The sequence below is a fragment of the Sorex fumeus genome, unplaced genomic scaffold (genome assembly GCF_029834395.1).
Source record: "Sorex fumeus unplaced genomic scaffold, SorFum_2.1 ptg000123l, whole genome shotgun sequence".
Lineage (NCBI taxonomy): Eukaryota > Metazoa > Chordata > Mammalia > Eulipotyphla > Soricidae > Sorex > Sorex fumeus.
The window spans coordinates 4742738-4765846 of record NW_026606180.1 but is presented as its reverse complement, the minus strand read 5'-3'; the positions used below and the strand labels follow the sequence as shown (position 1 = coordinate 4765846).

The following is a 23109-nucleotide window of genomic DNA, read 5'->3' as shown; positions in this document are numbered from 1 at the left end:
AGAGCCACAACCAGATGTGTCCAACAGCCCCCAGAAAGGAGGGGAGGGAGAAGGGAAGAAAGAAATGCTTTTTAAAGTATGTATTTTTAAAAATCCCATATTTGTGCAGACACAAAGGAAAGCAGCCTAACTGGGGACATTTTAGTGAGAGGTTCAGACATTTATGTTGATCAACCAGTTGGGTCTAAAGAAGAGAGATAAACAGCTTTATTTCTAAAACAAAACACTGGCCAGTGTTCTTCGAATACTTTTGCTCCCAATCCATGAACTCACTTAAAAATTAATGAGAAGGGGCTGGGGAGAAATTGCAGAGGTTAAGGTGCTTGCCCTGCATGCAGCTGGCCATCAGTCAGGCACCCAGCTCCATGGGGATGTGGCCGAACCCTGCACCCCAATTTCATATGAGTTTTGGTATAGAGAAGTTAGATGGATTCTAACTTACCTACAAATTGTGTTCTCATAAACAGGCCTCACAGGAAATAATGTGGGAAATGACAGATGTGAGCTTGAGAAAGTCATGCTGCATGCAGCGTTGTTCTTAAACTCAGTTACCTTTTCTGATCTTTACTTTTTCAACATTTTATTCACCACCAGCAGAGTTTTTCGGTTCTACATTTCGTGTCCATAATATTCTGTACCATATCACTCTGCTCTCGGTGTGTTCAGGTACACACCTTCTGGTTGTGGCCTCCTTGGTGGGAAAGATCCTGCCATACACAGTTCTGGCTTGACCAGACAGTGAGCACTTAAGGAAAACGAAGTGATACTGTCATGACTCTGAATGAAAAGGCTAAGAAACTAGAAGCCTATTTAAAGCAGATCAGAGAAGTATGATCTTAATTATGACACTTATGATACATTATGATCCTTAATGAGATTGTGGTTATTTTTGACATAAACTTCCTAAACTTTTTGCCCTTTTTTTTCAATCTGGTGCAATTTTTCTTTAGGTTTAAGTAAGTAATTAGTGCTGGGAATATGGCTCAACGCTATAGCACATACCTTCTATATATGGGTCTCTGGATTTGATTCCCAACCAGAGAAATATAAAATAAGGAGTAATTTTGGAAAGCTGAGTGGTTAATGAAATGACAGGGTCTTAGTGTAACAGTAACAGCTGTAAACTCAGTCTGCAGGGGAGGACTGGTTACTGTAAAGGAGGTAGTTGGACAAATGCTTTCAGTTTCTGGAACCACGTTTAGTCACAGGGAATGCCATCACAGAAATCACATACTACAATGAGTAGCTAGCTTACTTCCCAATGTTCTGAGCTTCCGTTTCTTGCCAAAGCACAGATGAACTGTGTCTTAATCTCCTGGTTGCAGCAGGGATGCAGTAGAGGTGGTTGGGAGAGCTTGCCTTCTCGCGCTGCCAGGCACAGGAGGACCGGGGTTCGAATGAATGGCCCTTTCTCACCTGTGCCATCCCTGCAACCGTGTGGATTTCTCAGGTGCTTGCCTGAAGTTTTGATTTCTGTATCTGATTACAGAATGGAAGAGATGTACAATTTAAGTTGTCTTTTCTTAGAAGTTATATAATGACATTGAAAATAAGAAGGAATGAACAAAAGGAAGAAAAGGGTAGAGGGGCATATTGTTGATCATGGAGCGATTTAAATATGCACTGAAGGGTTGAGGTGACATTTTGGCCATGTAAGAACAATTCCCTTATCAGTGGATGTGTTTTGTGTGGAGTGTTTGGGGATGGGGGTAGTTAGCTCGTACCAGCAGTGATTAGGAGTTGCTCCCAGTGGTGTTTGGGGGCCATGCGTGTGAGGGATCCAGGTAGGGTCAGACTCATGCAAGGTACGACCCTTAGCCCCTGGACTGCCATAACCCTTTTACTGTCTCCCGCTCTCTTTATGAAGGTTTTTTTTTTGGGGGGGGGGGGGTTTAGAAAGCAGAAAAGTTTATTGGAAGGTAGAAGAGAGGAAAAGTAACTCACCGTGTGGTGAGGAACTTAGTATAGAACTAAGTTCTTCATGGAGTATTTTGATGCATGCAACTTAATGTCAGATTGTTGGGCAGCAGCGTAAGTGTTGTAGGACTAGATCAAACTGTGTCAGATGAACAGTGATTGAATCGGAATGCAGTGAACACTGGGTGTTGCTTATACTAGTCTTTGAGCTTTTCTGTATCTGAAAAGTTGACTTTTGAAATAATAAGTTGGGTGAAGACTGAGTACTTGCCCCTGAAGTTGGAAACTAAGCAAGAATGTCCTTTCTTCTGCACTCCTACTGAGCAGCCTCATTCAGGAAGCCCGTCCCTGTGTGAAAGAAAAGGCACACAGATTAGAATGAAAGCAAACCGATTCAGGGGGAAACTTCCATTAGAACTATTAGACTCTGGTTCTTGATTTTATTCCAGATTATTTTATTCCATGGAGAGCTGTTCTCCCCATGGTCTGCTAACTTTTCCAACTTGAGCCTCTGATGAGTCCATAATATGCTGTCAAGGTGTGCCACCAGATCAGCTTCCAGCTTCCTGTCCAGACGGAGTCAGAGGAAAGATGGGCTGTGGAGCCAAGAAATCAGACCCAAATCTTTCAGGCATGCCTTTGAGACATGTGAATAAAAGATACGTATTACCCTGACACATACCTTCCAGCTATTTTTTTGCTGCTCTTTAAGCTCTTCTTTAAAAGCCCCTACAGAAGTAGCTGCACAGGGACAGAATCAGATGGGGCTAATGATGCCTAGGAAGGCATCTGATTCCAGGATGGAGAGGGGGGCCAAGACCCCGGAGTGGCAGGCGCTCTCTGGAGCTGCAGCTCTGTTCTGATCAACCACCGGGTCTGCTAGTCTGTGTCCCATTAGGGAGGAAGAATCAGGGTGTGTTTTCTCTCTGCAAGTTGTGCTAGGAAGGAACCCTTTGGCTGTCTCTACACTAGAGAGCCAGAGCAGATAACCAGCTGGAAAGGGGGAAGGCAGAAGACCGATTAATGCCTTCAGACTAGTGCTCTCTCGCAGTTGGAAAACAACTGGCCATTAAAACAGTTAAAGGGGGCAGAGCGACATTGCACACAGCCGACCTGACTTCAATCACCAGCAACCTGTATGGTCTCCTGGGCCCTTCCAGGAGCACTGATCCCTGAGCGCTGAGCCAAGAGTAAGCCCTGAGCACTCTGGCTGTGGCTCAAAAACCAAAAGCCAAAATAAGAGTTAATGATCTAAGACATGCCATGCTAGGTGTATTTCTAGTAGATTTATTTCCATAACGCACATCAAATGAAAATCAAAATTTTTGTGGTGTGGTCTTCACCACAAAAATTTTAATAATCCACATCTTCCAAAAACTCAAATTTCTTTCTCTGTCCATTTTCTCTGGCCTCTTAACAGGTGTGTTATTTAAAAATGTTCTAAAGCCATTAAGAAGATATGAAAGGAGGGGAAATCCCAGGTGAATAAAGTGGAGAAAACAATGGATAATTGGAGAGTTTTCTCTTCTGAAGTCTTTCATGGTACACTGAGTGAAATTCCAGGAAAGAATTAATAAAATTCCTGCATAATTTCTAAAAGCAAAGCATGTAAAAAAATAATAATAACCACAAAAAATACCTATAAAACAAAAAAACAGATTGACGAAGGGGACTTGTTTTGTTTTATTTTATGTTGTCAGTGATTTTTGTTTGCTTCTTTTTGGTGTTGGGTCCACATCTGCAGAGATGGCTCGGGGTGGGGGCGCGGGGGACAATATATGAGGCTGCCAGGGACGAAGCCCAGGTTGGCCGTGTACAAGGCAAGCACCTTTCCCGCCATACTATTTCTCCGCCCCCTAAAACATCTTTTTCTAAGTTTTTTTAATCACTTTTTCCAACGAGAACGTATTTTTCACGGACACAGGTTTAGTAGCTTCAGCTCCTTTTCAAAATGGTGGCAGGAAAGACAGCAGTGATGTGTAAGGTTCATTAATTACTGCTCTTCCTGGTGTTTGCACAGACTGCTGGGATCATAAATGTCAATCTGTCAGGAGACTGAGAGGTTCTAAAAAAACTGATTGAACACCTCAAAAGCTGTCACAGAGGCTGAGATGAAACAGAGTCCTCGTTCCTTCTCAGAAGTGAAGGGCGGGAGTTGAAGACGCTTCCTTCTCTCTGTTGCCCCTTCTCCCAGTCTTCTGTTCTGAAGCATCGAGTGTGGCTTGCAGAGAGACCTGGGCTCCTGGCTGGGATGCCACAGGCGTAGTCAGAGTCTGCAGCCCGCAGCGAATCTGTGCCGCCAGCCACACAGGGTGGGAGGATACAAGAGATGGGAATTCAACTTCGACAGGCCTGACGCAATTTATTTGGAAATTTTCAGGAGAGAGCACGAGTAATAAAGACACGAACAGTGACAGCAAGGCACAAATGTGAATTTCTGTCAGAGACCAAACAATTTTCAAACGAGTTCTGTTATTGGCTCCAGTCAGCCTTCCATTTAAACCACGCTTCTAAATTGAAAGTCTTGCCACCCCTTCTTGTGATTGGCTTGGAAAGTACAGTTGCCGTTTCTCTCTTGAGAAAATAATGCTTTCTAAATCATGACTTGTTTCTCTTTCAAAAATTAAGCATTTAGTTACACTGGGAAACCTAGGAAGCTGAGAGGCAGGGCACTCTTATGATTTTCCTCTCTCGGTCACGTGTTTTTGATTAGACTTTCCTCTGACTAGAAGATTCGATGTGATTCCTTTCTCATTCGCTTGAAATTGGCAGAGATGGAGGGCTAGGGAATACAGAGAACTGACGCTTCTGGGAGTGTCGTATCTCTGATGTGGGTAACTATACAGACCAGATTATGTTCTCGAGAAAAACGTACTGGAAAAATATGCTTTGTTGGCCTTTTATGAAGCGCCTTAATGAGAAGTGACTCTTGCCTAACTCCGGGGTGGGGCGTTCCAGCTTGCACTCAGCTCCTCCTGCTGCTAGCGAGATGCTCCTTGCACAGATTTCTTTCTTCTGACAGGTAAAGCTGCACGTAAGAATTATTTCTGTTCCCCTTTTCTCCATATTTAACCCTCACTCAAAGTTCGGCTGATCCAAGTAGTCTATTAGATGTTTTCTGTTCCTGCCAAAGGTCAGTTAATTCGAATTGGAAAATAAATGTGGATTCCTTTGATGTTACCATATTTGGATCTTATAGTCCTTTTTTAATGTTTTTTATTAAAGTTCTGTGATGTACAAAGTTGTTCACAGTTGAGTTGCACACATAAAATATTGTAGCACCGATCCCACGGCCAGTGTCCGCTCCCCTCCACAGTGTCCCCCCACCCTCCAGCCCGCCCTCTCGACAGGCCCCTTCCTAAGTTTGGCTGTTAAAGTTTGGGACTCTTGATTTCAGGTTGTTGACTGTGGCTTGGATATTTGGCTCTATCGTCTTTTCAGACCACCTTTATTACCTGACTTCTGGGCTCTGGCACCTGTTCCCACTCTGTCTCCTCTCTGCTTCCCTCCATGCTTTCTTTCCTTCTCCTCCCCATACTCTAGGACCAAGTTCGATCAGGGCTTTCCCTTTAAAACCGTGCATTCCCTCGTCGAGTTATTCTAAATACCATGTATAAGCGATAGCATCCTGTGTGCATCCTTCTTCCGGCTGACTTCATCTAACGTGAGGTCTTCCAGCTCTATTCATGTTGCCACAAATTGCACAATTCCATCATTCCTTACAGCTGTGTAGTGTTCCATTGTGTATATATACGACATCTTCATGACCCACTGAGCTGTTCGTGGACATCGAGGTTGACTCCAAATCTTCGCTATTGCTTCAAGTGCTGCAGTGCATAGTGTTGTGCATACGTTCTTTTGAATGAGTGTTTTTCTGTTACGGGACTAGCAGAAGTGGAATTGCTGGGTCATGCGAAGCTCATTTCTGAGTTTACTGTGTACCCTACCTACTGTTTTGCATAGGGTTGGACCAGATAATATTCCCACCATCAGTGGATGAGAGTTCTTTTTTTCACCACAGTCACTGCCAACAGAGGCGGTTCCCAGTTTTTTCGTTTTTTGGGTTTTTTTTTAATATGTGCCATTCTCACTGTGTGTGAGGATAGCTCATTGTGGTCTTGGTTTGGATTTCCCTAAAAATAAGTGATGGTGAACATTTTTTATGTGTCTCTTCCATCATTGGTCTTCCTCAGAGAAGTATTGGTCCATTTCTTCTCACCATTTTTTGACGGAGCTTTTATATGTTTGTTGTTGTTTTGTTGTTGTTGTTGATCTTTGGGAGTATTTATAGATCTTAGATATCAACTTACTATCTAATGTCATAAGAATGTTGTCATTTAGTTTTAACAGTGTTTCTTTTGCCGCACAGAAACTTTTTAAGTTTGATGTCGTGACTCTGTAGCCTTTGCGACTGGCATTATTTCTTTGAAGACTCTAGGTCTTAGAGTGTTCTGCCTATATTTCCCTCAGTGTGCTTTATAGATCAATGCACTGATCTCAAGTTCTTTGCTTCACTTCGTGTTGACTTTTGTGTATGGTGTGAGATATGAATCCAGCTTTAATTTCTTGCATGTGGTTATCCAATTCTCCCATCACCATTTACTGAAAAGACTTGTCTTTGTTCCGTTTCTTTCTCTCAGCTACTTTGTCCAGAAATAGCTGATCTGAGAGTTTATCCTTGGATGTTCTGTTCTGACTCATTGGTCAGTCTGTCTTTATTCCAGCATCATGCGGTTTTGATTACTATGGCTTTATAGTATAGATTCAAGCTAGATAGTGAGATGTCTTCCAGTTTCTTGTTTTTTCAGTATGGGTTTGGCTATGCTGGGTCTTTTATTGTTCCACAAACTATAATTCTAACTCCTTGAATGTTGTCTGAGATTGGATAAGGATTGCATTGAATCTATATATTGGTGTAGCAAAGATGGTTATTTTAACAGTGTTGCTTCTTCCGATCCATGAGCGTGGAATGTTTTTCCATTTCCTAGGACCTTCAGTTTCTTTCTTGAGTGTTTTGAAGTGTTCAGGGTATAGGTCTCTCACATCTTTTGTTAAGTTGATTCTAGGTACTTGATGTTTTTGGAAACATTTTAAATGGAGTAGACTTTTCTATTGCTTTCTCCACTGACTATTTGTACATAGAAATGCAACCAGTGTTTGTATATTGACTTTGTACTCGGCCCCTTGGCTTTATTGCTTTATTGTTTCTAGGAGTTTTTGAGTACACTCGATAGGGTCTTCAATGTACATCATGCGATCTGCAGATAGAGGTAATTTGACTTCCTCTTTTCCTGTTTTTAATCCCTTTGATTTCCCATTCTTACCTTATTGCTGTTGCCAAGACTTCTGATACAGTGTTGAATAAGAGTAAGGACAGTGAACAGCCTTGTCTTGTCCTTGATCTTAGGGAATACTTTTAGTTTTCATACTAACAGTAACATTAGCTATGGGCTTTTTCTAGGTAGCTGTTAGTAATTTGAGGAAGGTTCCTTCCACCCTGTTTCATCTGGTTTGTTGATTTTTTTCATCATAAATTGGTGATGGACCTTGTTGAAAGCTTTCTCTGCATCAGTTGATATGATCATATGGTTTTTATCTGTCCTTTTTTGATGTGGGGTATTATGCTAATTGATTTTCATATCTTGAACCATCCTTGCATCCCTGGGTTGAATTCCACATGATCATGGATTTTTTTTTGTTTTTGTTTGGGTTTTTTTTTTCTTTTTGGATGTGCTGTTGAATTTTTGCTAAAATTTTGTTGGGGATTTTTTTAAATTTTTATTTTCAGAGAGTTGTTCACAGTAATTGATTGCATTCAATATTTCAACATCAATCCTGACGCCATGAAACTTTCCCACCACCACCTAAGCCTGCCCCAAAGGCAGATGCTAAATAATTTATTTTATATTGCTTGTTATGAATAATTGACTGAAAATGATCCAAAGAGGTTTCCTTAGAGGAAAGTGTGTGAAAATTGTTTTATCTCATCTTGGAGCTATTCAGCCCCTGTATTAACATGTTGTAAGAGTTTGAGTGAAGATATATCATACATAGGTATATATATGATCAAGATTGGTTATCTTCTGCCTTACACCCCATCAAATGTGGTGTGCTACTCTTGTATCAGTAGCATGATTGTATGAGATGTCGCACGACCACCTTTGTGGCTGCATGCTCCTAAAATTATCTATTTTTTCATATGATGCTAGAACTGGAGTTATTTTATTTTATCTTTTCCTTTTGGGTCACACCCAGTGATGTTCAGGGGTTATTCCTGGCTCTGGACTCAGGAATTACTCCTGGTGGTGCTCAGGGGACCATATTGGATGCTGGCCGTCGAACCTGGGTCAGCCACGTGCAAGGCAAATGCCCTACCTGCTGTGCTGTCGCTCCAGCCCTCTGGAGTTAATTTTTTTTTTAACTGGATGGTGACTTTGGTCTCTGAAAGCATCTCTGCAGCTTGTTGCCCTCTTCCAAGATTCATTTGTGGGTCTCTGAATCATGGCCATTAATGAGCTTAAGTGGTGCCCAGAGGCATTTTGTGAGTGTGAGTGTGACTGCTAGGAAATCGGAAGTACAGGGAGATGGGTGGAAGTGCCTGGATAAGATCAGCCTGGCATGGAGTGGGGAGACATCTCTAGAGCGTGTTTCTCTCTTCCAAAATTCATTTGTAAGTCTGGATCATGGTTGTTAATGATTTTAAAATCTTTGTTGGGGATTTTTGCATTGATGTTCATCAAGGAAATTGGTTTGAAATTTTATTTTATTATTATTATTAATTAGGTATATCCTCACCAGCCTTGGGTATCACTGTAATGTTAGCTTCATAGATGGTGTTAGGAAGGATTCCTGTTTATTCAGTATTTTGGGAAAGCTTAAGGATCACTGACAGTAAGTAAATCTCTGAAGACTTGATCAAAGTCACCTGTAAACCCATCTGGACCAGGACTTTGAATTTTTTTGAGATTCTTATTCACTGTTTCAATTTCCTTATCTTGTGGTTGGCCTGTTCAGGCTTTCTACTTCCTCCTCATTCAGTTTTGGGGGATTCCATTTTTCCAGGAACTGTCCATTTCTTTTAGGTTCTCCATCTTAATAGAGTGGTTGTTCATAGTAAGTTCTCATGATGATGTTGTGGATTTCGGGGGATTCTGTCATAATTTCTCCACTTTTGTGTTTGATCTGATTTGTTTGAGGACTTTCTTTTTTGTTCTTGTGAGTCTAGCTGTTGATTTGTCTATCTTGTTTATTCTGTCAAAGAAACAGCTCCTGGTTTCATTGATCCTTTGTATTGCTTCCTTGGTTTCTGTATTGATTTCTGCTCTCGTTTTTGCATTTCTTTTCTTTGCTCATCTTTGGATTCATTTGTTGATGATTTTCCATACATTTAAAGTGCGATTAGGGTGTTGACTTTATTTTACTCCTCTTTCCTTACGTAGGTCTGTGTTGCTGAGTTTCCCCCTAAGTACTGCTTTTGCTGTGAACCATAGGTTTTGGCAACTTGTTTCTTCATCATCATCAGTCTCAAGGAATCTTTTTTTTTTTAATTTTTTCCCTTTATTTTATTTTTTTTTACAGTTGTAGATTTACAATTTTTTGTGCTTTGGTTTCAATTATACAATGATCAGATACCCATCCCTCCACCAGTGCCCATTTTCCACCACCATGGATAATATCCCTCCCACCCCCATCCCCCCATCCCCCCTGTCTCTGTGGCAGGGCAATCCCCTGTGTTCTCTCTCTCCTTTTGGGTGTTGTGGTCTGCAAAAGAGGCATTGAGTGGCAAACATGTTCAGTCCATAGTCTACTTTCGACATGCATCTCCCCTCCTGGGAAGATCCTCCAAACCTCTTTTTTTTTTCTCAAGGAATCTTTTTATTTCTTCCTTGATTTCCTCTTTGATCCAGCTGTTATATAGCAGCATGTTGTTCAGTCTCCAGGTGTTAGTTTCTCCCCATCTTCTTCTTATGGTTTATTCCTGTCTCCACGGCATTGTGGATGCTTGGTCTGATTCTTATGTTTGTGAATTGATATAAGTTAGACTCAGGTCCCAAAATGTGATCTATCCTGAAGAGTGTTCCAGGTGCACTAGAAAAGAGCATGTATTCAGATTTTGGGGGATGGAGGACCCTGTACAGATCCCGTTAGTTCCGGCTCTTCTAGTTCCTCATTTCGGGTTCTTGTGTCTTTACTAATATCCCGTCTAGTGGACCTATCCAGTGTTGACAGTGGGGTATTGAAGTCTCCGCTACTACTGTTTCCATGATGTGTTTCTCTAGGTTTGTGAGCAAAAGCCTTTCAAACTTTGCTGACCAGACGTTTGGTGCATATATGTTGATTAGTGTTAGTCTCTCTTGGTCTGTTGTTCCCTTGATCAATAAGTAGTGTCTATCTGTGACTAATTTTTTTCTATAGATTGAATGTAATTTGGTCTGATACAGTTGTCCCAGCTTCCCCCCCCCCCCCACATTGGCTTGTATAATTATTTTCCATCCTTTTAATTATTGAACTTGTGTCTATCCTTTATTTTTAGATGTGTTTCCAGTAAAAGCAAATCAGTGAATTTTGTTTCATGCTCCAGGCTGCCATTCTGTGTCTTTTTTTTTTTTTTAATTTTATTGAATCACTATGAGATAGTTACAAGCTTTCAAGTTTGGGTTACAATCACACAATGATTAAACACCCATCCCTCCACCAGTGCACATTCCTCATCACCAATATCCCCAGTGTATGCCCCTTTCCCACCCTCCCCCTGCCTCCATGTCAGACATGATTCCCCATAATCTCTACTTTGGGGCATTATGGTTTACAATACAGACCCTGAGAGGTTATCATGTTTGGTCCTTTATCCACTTTCTGTACACATCTCCCATCCCGACCAGTTCCTCCAGCCATCTTTTTCTTAGCAATCCCTTCTCTATTCCAGCTGTCTTCTTCCCTTTGCTCATGAGGTGGACTTCCAGCTATGGAGCAATCTATCTGTCCTGTGTATCTACTATCCTTAGGTGTCAGCCTCATGTTACGCTGTTTTATTCTCCACAAAGAGTGCAGTCCTTCTATGTCTGTCCCTCTCTTTCTGACTCATTTCACCTTGCATGATTCTCTCCATGTCTGTCCATTTATAACAAAGTTCATAACTTCATCTCTCCTGACAGCTGCATAGTATTCCATCGAGTCTTTTGATGGGAAAGTTTGATCCATTGCTATTCAGGGATTTTGCTGATATAAAGGACTGTGTTGCCATTTTACCGATTAGGGCTGTGACTTCTAGAGTTGGTTATATTAATAAGTGGCCTTTCAGCAGTTCATTCAGGATTAGTTTAGTTATCACAAATGTCACCAGCTCTTGTTTGTCCGAGAATCCTGTCTTCCCATCTCAAAGAGCTTTGCTGGCTAGCGGACTCTAGGTTAAAAGTTTCTTTCATTAAGTAATTTGAATATGTCATCCACTCTTTTGCTTGTACTATTTTGTAAGGGAGAGCTGTTGTGATTCTTACATTATTTCCCTTATATTTAAGGGTTTTCTTCTCTTACTGCTTTAAGAAGTTTGTCTCTCTCTTTGGTTTTGCCATTTTGTGTCTTTGTGTCTTAATGTTGTTCTGCTGGTGTCTGTTTTGCTTGGTACTCTCCTGGCTCCTTGAATCTGTGCAGCTGCCTCTAAAGAGAGTTGGGGGGAGGGGGTTTCTCAGCTCTTCTCTCTCCCACCACTTTTCCCATTTTCCTTTTTTCACACTTTCTGATATTTCTATAATTCAGAGATTATTCTTCCTGTCTTTGTACATTAAATACCTTACATTTTCTTCCATTTTTTCATTCATCTTTTCCGTTTCAACTTCTCTGTCACTGCTGGCCTGTATTTTGTCTTCAAGTTGGTCTAAATGATTCTTCCCTGTGAGAATTTGTTACTAGGTCTTGCTAGTGTGTTCTTTAGTGCCTTCATTTCCATTAGTATGTAATCTCATCTGAAAAAGTTACTCTTTAACACTGTGACTCTAATAGTTGGAAATGATCCCTCTGGACAAGGACTGAGTGCTGAAAGGAGGTAAAGGGATATACATGACAACCTTTCCGTATCTGTACTGCAAACTGTAATGCCCAGGCAGTGGGGCAGATAGAGAGAAGAATGAAAGTTCCTGCCATAGAGACAGGTGGGGGAGGAGGGAGGGAAACTGGGGACATTGGTGGTGGGAAATGTACACTGGTGCAGGGACTGGTGTGAGAACTTTGTGACTGTGACTGAAACCCGATCATGAACAACTGTGTGTGTAACTGTATCTCATGGTGATTCAATTAAAAAATTAGGATTAAAAAAAATTTAAGTTCTTCTTGAAGTTGGTTGGCTTTCTCATCAGCCACTGCTTAGTTTCACTAGCAAGTGCTTGCTTATTCTCTGTTGCCAGTGCAGCGAGTTGGCTTTAGGGCCTCATTGACCAGGATTAAGAGTTTTGGTGGGAACACCCAATAAGAGAGAGCGAACAAAAGGGAATGCCCTGCCACAGAGGCGGGGTGGGAGGGATGGGGGGTGGGAGGGATACTGGGATCCGTGGTGGTGGGAAATGGGCACTGGTGGAGGGATGGGTATTTGATCATTGTATAATTGAAACCCAAGCACAAACAGTTGTAAGTCTGCAACTGTGCCTCATGATGTCTCATTAATAAAAAATAAAAATAATAAAGTAAAACAGAAAAAACAACAAAAAAAGTTTTGGTGGGCTTGGGAACTTGCCTGGGTTTCTGTCCCTGTCTGCGAGTACACTTTTTCCTGAGTGTGCCCATTGTTTTTTAGTTGCGTGGGTATAGTGGTGGCAGTTTAGATTCCCAAGTTCCTTGATGACTTGGTCTGTTAGATTGTTTATAACTAGACAACACCAATGCTGCTCTGCTGTTCAGGTTTTCTTTTGTTCAGTCAACACTGAACGGTATCCCTCCATAACTGTCCGCTACTTGCTCGCTTGAGGTAGCTGACATGTGGGTCAGTGTAGCCTTCGTGAACGAGGAATGTCCCTCCGCATATACCCCCAACGTAAGATGTACATGAAGTGATTCTTCGCACACACCCACTGGCATCCACGTGGTTTGAGGTGTAGAGGTTAGGGGAACATAAAGGGGGGCCAGCGGGGCATGGGGTGGGGTCCTGCCGTGCAAGGCTGCAGAATCGTGCGCCCCTTGGTGTGAGTGGCACGGGTGCAGGGCCGGGTCCCCTGGGGTAGAGCTAGAGGGCCTGACGCAGGGGGTGAGGAGGCAGCGTGAGGCTGCCGAATCCCGTCCCGGGCTTCCCTTTCTTACCGTCTTTTTTTAGATTTACATAAAATTTATGATTGAACGGTTGAATTATATAGTTCATTATTATATAATGAGAATCCCTGCCCTGGACATCTGTTTCTCTTATTCAGGCAGCTCACCCCATGGCACAAAGTTTCATTAAGTAATTAACAGAGGAGATGTAAATTTCTCACGCAGGCATGATGATGATCCTGTAGACTGCTATTTATTTCGGTGGCTTCTAATTAAAACACTAAGTTGACTTGTGAGGAAATGTCAAAGAGTGGTTTGCTTCGCCGAGAAGTTAGTATCACACTGTCACCTTCCCAGGTGCCAGCGGATGAGGGAGGTGAACAGAGCGATCCCTCAGCAGACCTGCACCAGGACCTCCCATCCATGTAGTAGGGAGCACTGGAGGACACGGAACCGTCACGAGTTAGAGGGAAGTGGACATATTGAAGAGTTTAGATGCTCGAGATTTTTTAATGTCTGAGAACAGTTTCTTGAGTCTGAAAATAAATACATGTTGGCAGACATTTTTTCTGTCTCACTGTACAGTCTTGGGGAACTGCTGCTCGTGGTCGTTTTCCTATATACAGATGATGTCTTCTTCGGCTTATTGACTCTCAGAGGAATCCCTCCCTGAAGGGGGCTGAGTGGTGTCCTTTCAGGTGACCAAAGCATTGCAGCCAGGAGCTGCCAGCAGCTTCGAGGCCTGCCTAGCGACCCATGATTTCAGGAATATCCTATGCCTCCTGCCTGTAGAACAAATGACCCAGTCATTTTTACGTGTAATGTAAATGAAGAAAGAAAGGTTGAGCATGAGGCCATGCAGACATACTTCTTGGTTTTTATTGAATATTCACTGGTCTAAAAATATGAGGAGTTAGAAGAGATCTGTCCAGATAAACCTTCTGACTTATGGGACACCAGCAAGTGGTTTACTTGATGACCAATGATGACTGTGATCTGTATAAATATGATCCTGTTTCCCAATCTTAGGAATCACATTTTAAATATTTTCTTCACATATCATAGCTCTGATAGATTGCCACACTGAAATTAAATGTTCTTCTCCATTGTATCAAAGATCTGCTTTAGAAATGGGAATGGGAAAGGAGGAGGGAGGGAGGGAGGATCCTATACATGTACTGTGTGGTCGAGTTAGAGCCAGACTCACAAGAAAGCAGGTTCATAGGGAACACCAGCTCTCCACTCTTAGACCCAAGCTAGTCCTGCCTGGAAGCTGGTGAGAGTGGGGAGGCTGAGTCTGATTGGCCCCAGGCTCAGGGCACCACCACTGCTGCTTTGCTCTGCCCCGCTCCAGGTTTGGAGTGACTTTCTTAGAAAGAACTCACCAGAGTGAATACCTCTAGAGTTATGGAGTTGCTGGAGGGAGAGGAGGAGGAGGAAGGCCTAAGCCGTGTTATTAATACATACGGCGCCCTTGCTAGTCTGCGAAAACAGAGCCCTGGGGCTCAGGGCAGCTCGTTTCTGGTGGGCTCCTCTTGGCTGGCTGCTTTGTAATGATTTACATTTAGATTGTTGCTTGTTGCGCTCATAGAAGGTGGGGAGGGTCTGGCCTGTCTGGTTGCCTCAGTCTTGAACTGACGGTTTGGACAGCTTTGCTCAGCAGAGCTGGGAAAATGGGCTGAACTTGCCTTCAATGGCTTTCACCAGAGGCCTTGTTTAGTTGGTTTGTATTGGGGGGAAATGTCATGTAGGGCTGAAAGAACTAAATGAGATAAAAAGTGAAGTTTACAGTTGTGCAGAGTGGTGTATACTTTCCATAAGTCAGTGGGCAGCCGGGAGTGGGGGCCAGGGAGACAGGCAGTGCTCTGAGCAAACTGGTGTATGTTCACCCCCCCAAGGCCAGCAGAGGCTCTCCGGTGAAGCAGAGCCTCTTCCTCACACAGAGGGAGGCTGGGGAAAGGTGTTCAAACAGCCGTCATTGGATAGATTCAGCAGTTTGCTGCTTTAAATAGAAAATTAGGACCTCCTGGGAGGGTGATCCCATCCTGAAACATTTATTGTGACAGGCACGGAACTGCATGCAGCGAGCCAGCCAGGCGAAGCTTGTGCCCCTCCCTGTGCTCCAGAACGGTTTCCACCTTCATGCTCTCCGGCGACTCCTTGTCCTCAGTTGGTCCTGCGGCCCAGGCCTGGGCCCCCCTTAATGGGATGTTCACTTATTGCCTTGGAATATACTGGGAGCCCACTGGGCCGAAACCTCACACATTCACTGTTCCAGGGTAATAGTATTAAAAGATAAAATTAAACATGAGCAGTAGATTATCGTGTACAGAGGCGAGGAGGAAAGGCGGTGCTAGATACTGCCACAATGGGATGACTTTTGGGAAGACTTTAGAGGTCGGAGGTCTGGTTGAGTAGTGCTCCAGACACAGGAAGCAGAGTGCAAAGACCCTGAGGGAGGGATGACAAGGTGATGAGACGTGGGGTCCAGGGGCAGGCCCGCAGGGAAGATGAGAAGCAGACCGCATGGGCATTTCTGAAGGACTCCAGGGCTTTGCAGGGAAGTGGGGTGGGTGTCCAGTGTGGTGCTCAGCGTCCAGGGACCATTCCTGCAGTGCAGTGCTGTGAAGGCCAGGTTGGGTGCAGGCCTGGGCTCTCTCCCGGCCCCTCTCTCATGAATTTTAGCAGGACCCCTTGAGTCGGCATGCTGATGGTTACAGAGCTAGGCTGAGCAGGGAGACCGGTTGAGAGCCTCCAGCAGCAGCAGGATGAGATGTGCTGGGGTGGTGTGGCAAACTGGATCTCGTTTGGAGGTGCTCCTTCAGCGGGGGGTCAGCACAAACAGGCGCCTGGCAAGAGGTGCACCCCCAGGAAGCAGCAGTGACCGTTCCCAGGGCCGGCGCCCGCAGCTGCTCCGCCTCCCCGTCAAGCAGGGGTCGCTTGCCACCTGCCTATGGCTGCACGCCCTTGCATTTTGTTCTGATGCAGTATACTCGATGTGACTTGTTCCCCTTCCCTGCCCACTTGCTACCAGCCCCAGCACAGCAGTGGCACCAAGTGCTTTATGGCACTCCCCAGTGGGCACCGGGGCATGGCGTACTTGCCAGCGTAGTCCTTCATCTGAATAAAGTTGGAGTGCTTTTCAGTGGAACGTGATTCCTGTGTGTCTGGTTGTCTTGAGAAGAAATAGGAGTGTCTGGGGCTGGAGCGATAGCACAGCGGGTAGGGCATTGGCCTTGCACACAGCTGACCCGGGTTCAATTCCCAGCATCCCATATGGTCCCCTGAGTATCGCCAGGTGTGACCCAAAAAGCCAAAAAAAAGAAATAGGAGTATCTTCACTAAGAAAATATGGGTCACCTGCCTAACACTGGCTTGGGGTACAGGATGGCACAGCAGGGGTGTGGGGGGGGGGCGGAGGGGAGGGGGTTGGGCTTGGGGGGTTTTGTTCATTTTGTCCACACCCAGTGGATTCCGGGGCTTACTTCTGGCTCTGTGCTCAGAGATCATTCCTGGCAGGGCTCCAGGAACCCAGTAAGGTACTAGGGGTCAAACTGCGCCAGCCATGTACAAGACAACTGCCCTACTCGCTGTCCTATTTGCTCTGACCCCTGTATGGCGATATTAAGAAATGTTGAGATAATTTCTTTATTGAGGGCAACCAGATACCAGTTAGGTGTCGTCCGTAGAGGAACGCCCATCGGTGCTGCTCTCTGGTCCAGCACTCACGCTGACCTGCAAATTTGTCGTTTTGGTTAGATTCACAGTCTGAGAACGAGGCTTCGCCAGTGAAACGGCCACGGCTACTGGAGAACTCCGAGAACTCCGAGCGGCCCGAGGAAGCCAGCCGGTCCAAACAGAAGAGCCGCCGCCGGTGCTTTCAGTGCCAAACCAAGCTGGAGCTGGTGCAGCAGGAACTGGGATCGTGCCGCTGTGGTAAGCATGTCCCCGGGGTCCTTGCCACCCTGGCACAGCTCTGGAAAATATGCCCAGTGCTTCTTTCTCCTGAGTTGTCTCCTGCCCAGCTATAGGTCTCTGACTTGCGATAGCAGGGTAAGGAGATTCTTCCTTTAGGGGCCGGAGAGGTAATACAGCGAGCACAGCTTTTGCCTGGCACACAGCCGGCACCCAGTATGGTCCCCTGAGCACCAGCAGGTGTCATTTCTGAGTGTAGAGCCTGGAGTTGTCCCTGAACGTGGCCAGCTATGACCCCAAAACAAAACAAAACGAATCCTTCAAAACAGCCTTTATTTCTTTTCATAGATAGGCAGGGTCGAAGAGTCACCACACAACTCTTAATTTCTTCAGAGTTGCAGTGTTCAGCTTCAGCTGCACATTCCTCTCACAGATTAAAAACAGATTAGAAATGAATGTTTTTAAGTTCTGGAAGATGCATCATTAATTCAGATATGAAGGTAATTTGGAATGAGCTTTTTACCATGTAAACTGAAACCTTTCTCCTTCCTGTCCTTTAATTTTTGCTTTGGGCAGTGCCAGCGATGGAACCCAGGTCTCATGCATGCTCTTAAACACTGAGCCATGTCTCTATCCACATCGCCTGTAACGTTTCATTTCAAAGTTGTTTTATTGGGGACTGAGCGTCATCCAGTGGTTGAGATGCCTGCCTTGCACGCAGTGCTGGCCCGAGCGCGACTGTGGTGGCCTGCAGAACCCCCGGCACTACGGGACCAGAGGGGTCTCATGCTCTAGCTCTTAGGGAATCCCGGAGGGCCTTGCTCCCTCCTGGGAGCTTCTCCTTCCCTGTGAAATGTGTTAATTATTTGAACTGTAATTTAACAGCTGACTCCTCGAGATAACTCAAAAGTAACCTTTCGTCTGCATCATCTAATGTGGCAACAGCTAGAATCCTCACGCAGGAAGGTCTTTTTTAAAACCATGACTGTCAGCAGCAGACCTAAACTTAGACCAGCCTGTTCTCTTCCTGTGACCATCTATGTCATGTCACATAGGGGGATAACTTTTGCTGCATTATTTGGGCTGGCTTAAAGAGTGTTCTACTCCCTCTTTATTTTCTGATTTTGAAGCAGACTGTTATCAAATTGGTTTGTGGGACAAGCCTGTCATCGGGCAGATTTTGAGGCCTGGCTCTCGCCTCTTACCCCGTCCTCCAGAGAAACCTCCTGTCCCATGGGAATCATTAGTTGTGCAGTCCAGGTGCAGAGATCTCTGAAGCAGTGACTTGTACTACTGCTTTCGTTTATCCCACTAGAGTCGGAAAAGTAGGAGGAACTTCTCGTGGAAATTTAGTTGGAACTCTTACTCCGCCGTGACTACATGTATGTGTGTTGTGTTTTCTGGTGTGTGGTAGCAAGCATCAGAGACACATATTCCACTTCAGAAACGAGGGCCGGCATGGGCATCCCAGGGGTCCCCAGCTCTGTGTGCAGTGCTGTCTTACTAAAGGCATGTGGGACAGGGAAGGAAGGGTCAGGGAGGAGCAGAGGCCTCCACAGAGTTTCCAGATGTCAGTTGTATGTGACACGACCCAGGAAGCCCAGGGTCTCGCGCCTCGTTCATTTTGTGATCAGCTTGCCAGGCCATTTTAATTCTGGGTGCGGTAAAGAAATCACTCCTGGCTAACCAGGGAACTCTGGCTTGATAACTCACCAGTTTTGCCGTTCAGTGCAGTATTTGCCTACTCATTTGTGGTTTCTAAATTCTTGTTTGGTCTTCAGGTAACTCCAGAGACTCAGAGGGCCCCTCTTGTACCATCTGGAGGCTCCTGCCATTCCGTCTTTGCCTTCGTAGCATAGACCATTGGTTGTTCCAAAAATAGACTCATGGGATTTTCAGGTTTTTTGCTACCTTATATTCTTGTTTCCTTCTTAAAAAGAAACAGAATCCTGGGTATTACATGAGATTTGTCCTCGTGGATCAAGCAGTTGGTCCATCAAAAGTGCTGTCTTGCCGCTGGCAGTGGCTAATATCTCCTTCCTTGTCAGACAGCCTGCGGGAATTCACAATTCAGAGCTGAGAGACAGAAAGGTGCTTACCCTGCTCTCAGTTTACCCTTCAGCCTTGATGCAAGCCGCCTAATTTTCTAGAGGTCTTAAGCACCCAGCGGAAAAAGGATTCACCTGAAGCCAACCTGGCAGTCTCTGCAGAGTGCAGATTGGTCTGCTCTGCCCTTCACCTCTTGGAGAGGAGACTGAATTTCGAAGTGCCTGTTGGGTTTGCTACAGATGTTTAAGAACGATTGATGCCTCGCAGCTTGGCTTGTGCACGATTCTGAGGGGCTCCTTATGGAGAGATTTGATTTTTCTGCTGGAGAAGAAAGTCCTGCACTTTCCGTGCTCCCTCCTGATGTCGCGTTCCCGACAGAGCAGAGAGTTGTCAGAGACCACTCTGTGCCTGGGAAAACGTCTGAGTCAGCAGACAGAGGCTCGAGAGACGGAGGAGAGCAGTGGGGGCATATGCCTGGGGACTGTCTTTGGTAAACAGCTCTCGTGTTCATTCTACCAGTCTGCCTGTGTCTCTAGGAAAAGTTGAGCTGTGTAGTTATGTCCTTAGGATGCACAGCGTGTGGAAGAGGCATTTAACTGCCCTGGAGATTTTAGAGCAGGGAAGCACAGACATTTACTGCTGAGAGTGAAGACTTAGGAGGGATGCTTGAACTCACAGCACTGCTTCACTGCAGAAAGTCCTAAAAATATATGTGCATATATAGGGAGGTATATGTGTTCACAATCTTTTTTCCCATTACCCTTCCACTCTGTACAGGTTATTAACTGCTGACAAGAAATTCACATCTCATAAATAATGCTTAAGAGCCATTGCTATATAAATTGAATGTGTTATGAATTGTGATGGGCCTTTTTGTAGCATTCAGTGCCTAGAGCAGGAAGAACAGAGGATGTCATTTTCATTAATTTCTAATGAGGTGCCAATTAAAGACAGGGAAGATGCTCCAAAGGGAAGAGTGGCCAAGCTCCCCTGAATCCTCCGCCTCAGGGCTGTCATCCAAACACTGCCAGCAAGCCTCCTCTGAAAACTCCATTAAATTACAGTCTTGTGGAGAGCACACACAGTCACTTTCAGCTTCCCTTTGATCTTCAAAAGAGCAATTTGTAGGGCTAGTTCTGAGCCTTCTCACATAGGAAACAAGCTAGAGGTGATAGGAATTGTTAATTGCCAAGACCCTCCTTGGGCTTTCAGTAAGGAGGTGAATTTCGAAGATGAATCTCTTCTGCCTTGTTGTGACTAGATAACCTTTAAATCGACAATACCAGCGTCATACCCTTCTGTGAAACCTTTCAGGTGCCGGTAGGACAGGCGAGTGGGGAGGCTGGGGTGTTACCCTGCATCCTGGAGTTACCTTCAGCAGTTTAACGTCTCAAGATAGAAAACAACTGCACAAAAATGGATTTATTTGTTTCATTTTCTACTCAGTAGGCAAATTGATCTGCTCATTCTCATTATGTGAGCCTGTCTCTCCAAGTGCCACCCAGAGGGTGCTCTCCTGGAATCTGGCTGCCCTCATCAGATCAGGCCACATCGTCGCCACATGAACGCTATCTTCCAAGCAGACCTTGCATGATAGACTCAGCATCGCTTTATAGTTGCAGTGCATTGTTTCACAGAATCATAATTAATTTTTCAAGACCAGTCTAAGTAAGCACTCGTATAACTTACTGCATATTTTTTAATTGACAATGACTTAACAAAGTGTAAGCTAATGAACTCCCTTTCGGGGCAGTAGTGCTTTTACTAACCTCCTGAATAATCTGATTTTCTTAATTGCTTTTAAAATAAATTTTATATTCACCGTAGAAGCACTTTAGAGTGATGCTTTACCTGGGATGTTTAGTTTATCATTTCTCACTGTCACAGTGGTTTCTTCTGGGTTATTCACTGTTGAGTTCTGCACTTAGAGATGATGATAGTGTACCAAGTGCATTTTGCTAGGGAATGTGGGAACCAGAAATATAAAATGTAGGATCTCATAGTCTGTCTAGTCTGTGGTTTGAAATTTGTCATCAGAATTATAAAAAACTGTTGAAATATAGATCGCCGGTCATCCTTCCCTCCCAGAACTACTGAGTAGGCTAGACATGTTAAACAAATGATCTTTATCTGGTTGACGCTACTGGTCTGAGGAGCATGCTGACAGAACCACTGCTTTAAGCACTTCTCAGTTCTGCAAAGTTTATTAAAAAGCGTACCCTGAAGGAGATGAGAAGAGGCCTCGAGGTAGTGTTGGGTTTGGTGTGGAAGCACACTTGTCTGTCTGGGCTGCTGCTAGTGCCGCCCAGTGCTGTGGACTCCACCCAGACCCCCAGCATGTGTAGTCCCCAATGCTGGCCTTCCGTCTGTCTCTTCAGGCTTTGTTTTACTTCTTCATTCGGAAAGGGAAGGTTTTCCTGGACCCCTTCAGATAAGTCGCAAGCACCATGATCCTTTAATCCTGTAAACTTCAGTGACTGTTTCCTAAGAGTCGGTGTGTTGGCCAGAGCGGTACACAGCCTCAGCATGTGCCTTGCAGGCAGCCCACCCAGGCAGATCCCCGGCACCCATCTGGTTCCCCAAGCCCACCACGACTGTCCCTGAGCATTGCCCGGTGTGACCCCCCTCTCTCCCTCCCTAAAAAATCCAAAAAGAATAGGCGTTTTATTTTATATGATCACATTTTATATAAACAACATCAGTAAATTGATACTGCATTACTTTTATCAAACCTTTTGTCCGTATTCCAGTTTCCTCACTTGATTGACTGAAGATCTTCTTAAAAGCTTTTTTTCCCTCTCTCATCAATTCAGTCTATGATCAGGTGTTAAATTTTATTGTCATATATCTTTTACTGTAGAATGTTTTCATAGCCTTTATTTTTAATGATATTGACATTTTGGGCAAAAATGTCCTTTTAACCTCTTCCCCAATCCCCTGGTTTCTTTTTTTTTCTCTCTCTTTTTCCACTAGAACACTCTTCATCTGAGACCTGGCTAATGTTTCCCCACGATTCCAACCCAGAATGCTACACACAGTGTTTCACATTGGCTTCTCAGCTGTTCATTGGGTCTTCATTGCTGGTGTTAACTTTTATGTCCTCAGTCAGGATGTTTGATTTCTTCCATTCTATAGTTATCTTTTTGTCCTTGCAACCAGTAAGCTGCCTGATAGTTCTCATCAAAATTTTCTTCTAGATTTAGCATCTATGTTTTGTTCTTTTTTTTTTTTTTTGTCTGAACTAGTCTTTGCTGTGGTGGTTACAAAAAGATGATTTTCTGACTGCAGCTTGTTTACCGTTTGGTACTTTGCATTCTCAACAAATGAGACCCTTCTTCTCCTATTTGTTCATTCATTATTTGATAGGAACTCTTGGCCTCTGTATTTTGTTTGCTTTTCGGTGGGGGTGACCTCCCCAGCAGTGCTCAGACAGACTGGAGACCACTCCAGGCAATGCTCTGCCAACTGACCAGGGGTTCGGTTTAGTGCTTGGCCCTCTAGTGCCAGGGGCTACCGGAGCCACCCCTACTGTTCCCAGGTCCTCTCAGTACCGCTCAGGTGAGGCATGGCCTATTTTTCAGAGGCTCAAAACTCATAAACGTCCTTACTTATTTTGGTGTTCAGACTATACCAGATTTGGCCGATTGAAGTCATCCATTAAGATGACTTCTCGGGCCACGGAGATAGCTCAGTTCTCTATTTGGGGGACCCAGCTCCAGTCCCTGGCACCTGATAACCTGGGCAGTGCCAGGAGTGCTTTTTACCACGCCCCAAAACATCACGTGCATTTTTTTATGCTTTTTGGTCACATCCAGTGATGCTCAGGGGTTATTCCTGGCTCTGCACTCAGGAATTACTCCTAGCGGTGCTTGGGGGACCCTATGAGATGCTGGGAATCGAACCCGGGTCGGCTGTGTGCAAGGCGAACGTCCTACCCGCTGTGCTTCTGCTCCAGCCGCCACGTTCGTTTTTTTTAGAGTGCTTTCCTTTCTC

At 44.5% G+C, this 23109-nt stretch overlaps 1 protein-coding gene across 1 annotated transcript in view; it reads left to right on the top strand.

The window, feature by feature from the left end:
• ZFAND3 (zinc finger AN1-type containing 3) overlaps positions 1-23109 on the top strand; it is a 306708-nt gene that overhangs the window by 261588 nt on the left and 22011 nt on the right. Inside the window, exon 5 of the mRNA XM_056137350.1 lies at positions 16912-17088. Within this exon, the coding sequence (XP_055993325.1) occupies positions 16912-17088 (177 nt within the window). The remainder of the gene's footprint in view (positions 1-16911; positions 17089-23109) is intronic.